General features: G+C 61.0%; 1 protein-coding gene across 1 annotated transcript in view; it reads right to left on the reverse strand.

Annotated features, from left to right (window-relative positions):
* The window catches only part of GRID2IP (Grid2 interacting protein), a 27817-nt gene that overhangs the window by 9093 nt on the left and 18088 nt on the right, over window positions 1-636 (reverse strand). Inside the window, 2 exon segments of the mRNA XM_077758834.1 lie at window positions 1-120; window positions 474-636. The exon segment at window positions 474-636 is cut by the window's right edge and continues 202 nt beyond it. Of these exon segments, the coding sequence (XP_077614960.1) occupies window positions 1-120; window positions 474-636 (283 nt within the window).

A 636-nucleotide genomic window follows, 5' to 3' on the forward strand; every position in this document is an offset into this window, starting at 1 on the left:
GATGTGGTCAGAGATGGAGGAGTAGGTCAGGGAGCTGCCTTCCTCACTGCTGCTGATGCACTCGCTAGCGCTGCTCCGCTCGTTGGTCACAAAGCTGCCCTGGTCATCGTGGAAGCTCATCTGCCAGGCAGAGCAAGGTGAGGGAGAGTGGGATAGCCTGGGGCAGGGGGTGGGATAGCCTGGGGACAAGCATAGGACAGTCTGGGAAAAGGAACGGGGTAACCTGAGACAAGATATATGGGGTAGCCTTGAGTGAGGGGTCTCATAGCTTGAGTCAAAGGGTGGGATAGCGCCAACCAGGAGGTAGGGTAGCCTGGGACAGATTCTAGGCTGGACTGGGGCAGGGAGGAGTAGCCTGGGGCAGCTTCCCAAGGGCAACAGGCCTTTTCCAGGAGCCCAGGGATACCGTTCCCCTTACAGACCCCCATGTCATGCCTGGGCCCCTCGCCCTCCACACCTGCTTGCACGCTCACCTCCTCGTAGTCATTCTCAGGGCTCAGGAAATCATCCACGACAGTGACCCGGGGGCCCAGCTGCTCACTGAGCACATCCAGGAAGCGGTCAGTGTCCCGGCTTCGCATGGGGCGGGAGAAGGTGAAGAGCTTCCTGTGGCTGGGCGGGCGGGCAGGGTCCGGA

Source organism: Crocuta crocuta, unplaced genomic scaffold, assembly GCF_008692635.1.
Source record: "Crocuta crocuta isolate KB4526 unplaced genomic scaffold, BGI_CrCroc_1.0 scaffold273, whole genome shotgun sequence".
In the NCBI taxonomy this organism is placed as follows: domain Eukaryota; kingdom Metazoa; phylum Chordata; class Mammalia; order Carnivora; family Hyaenidae; genus Crocuta; species Crocuta crocuta.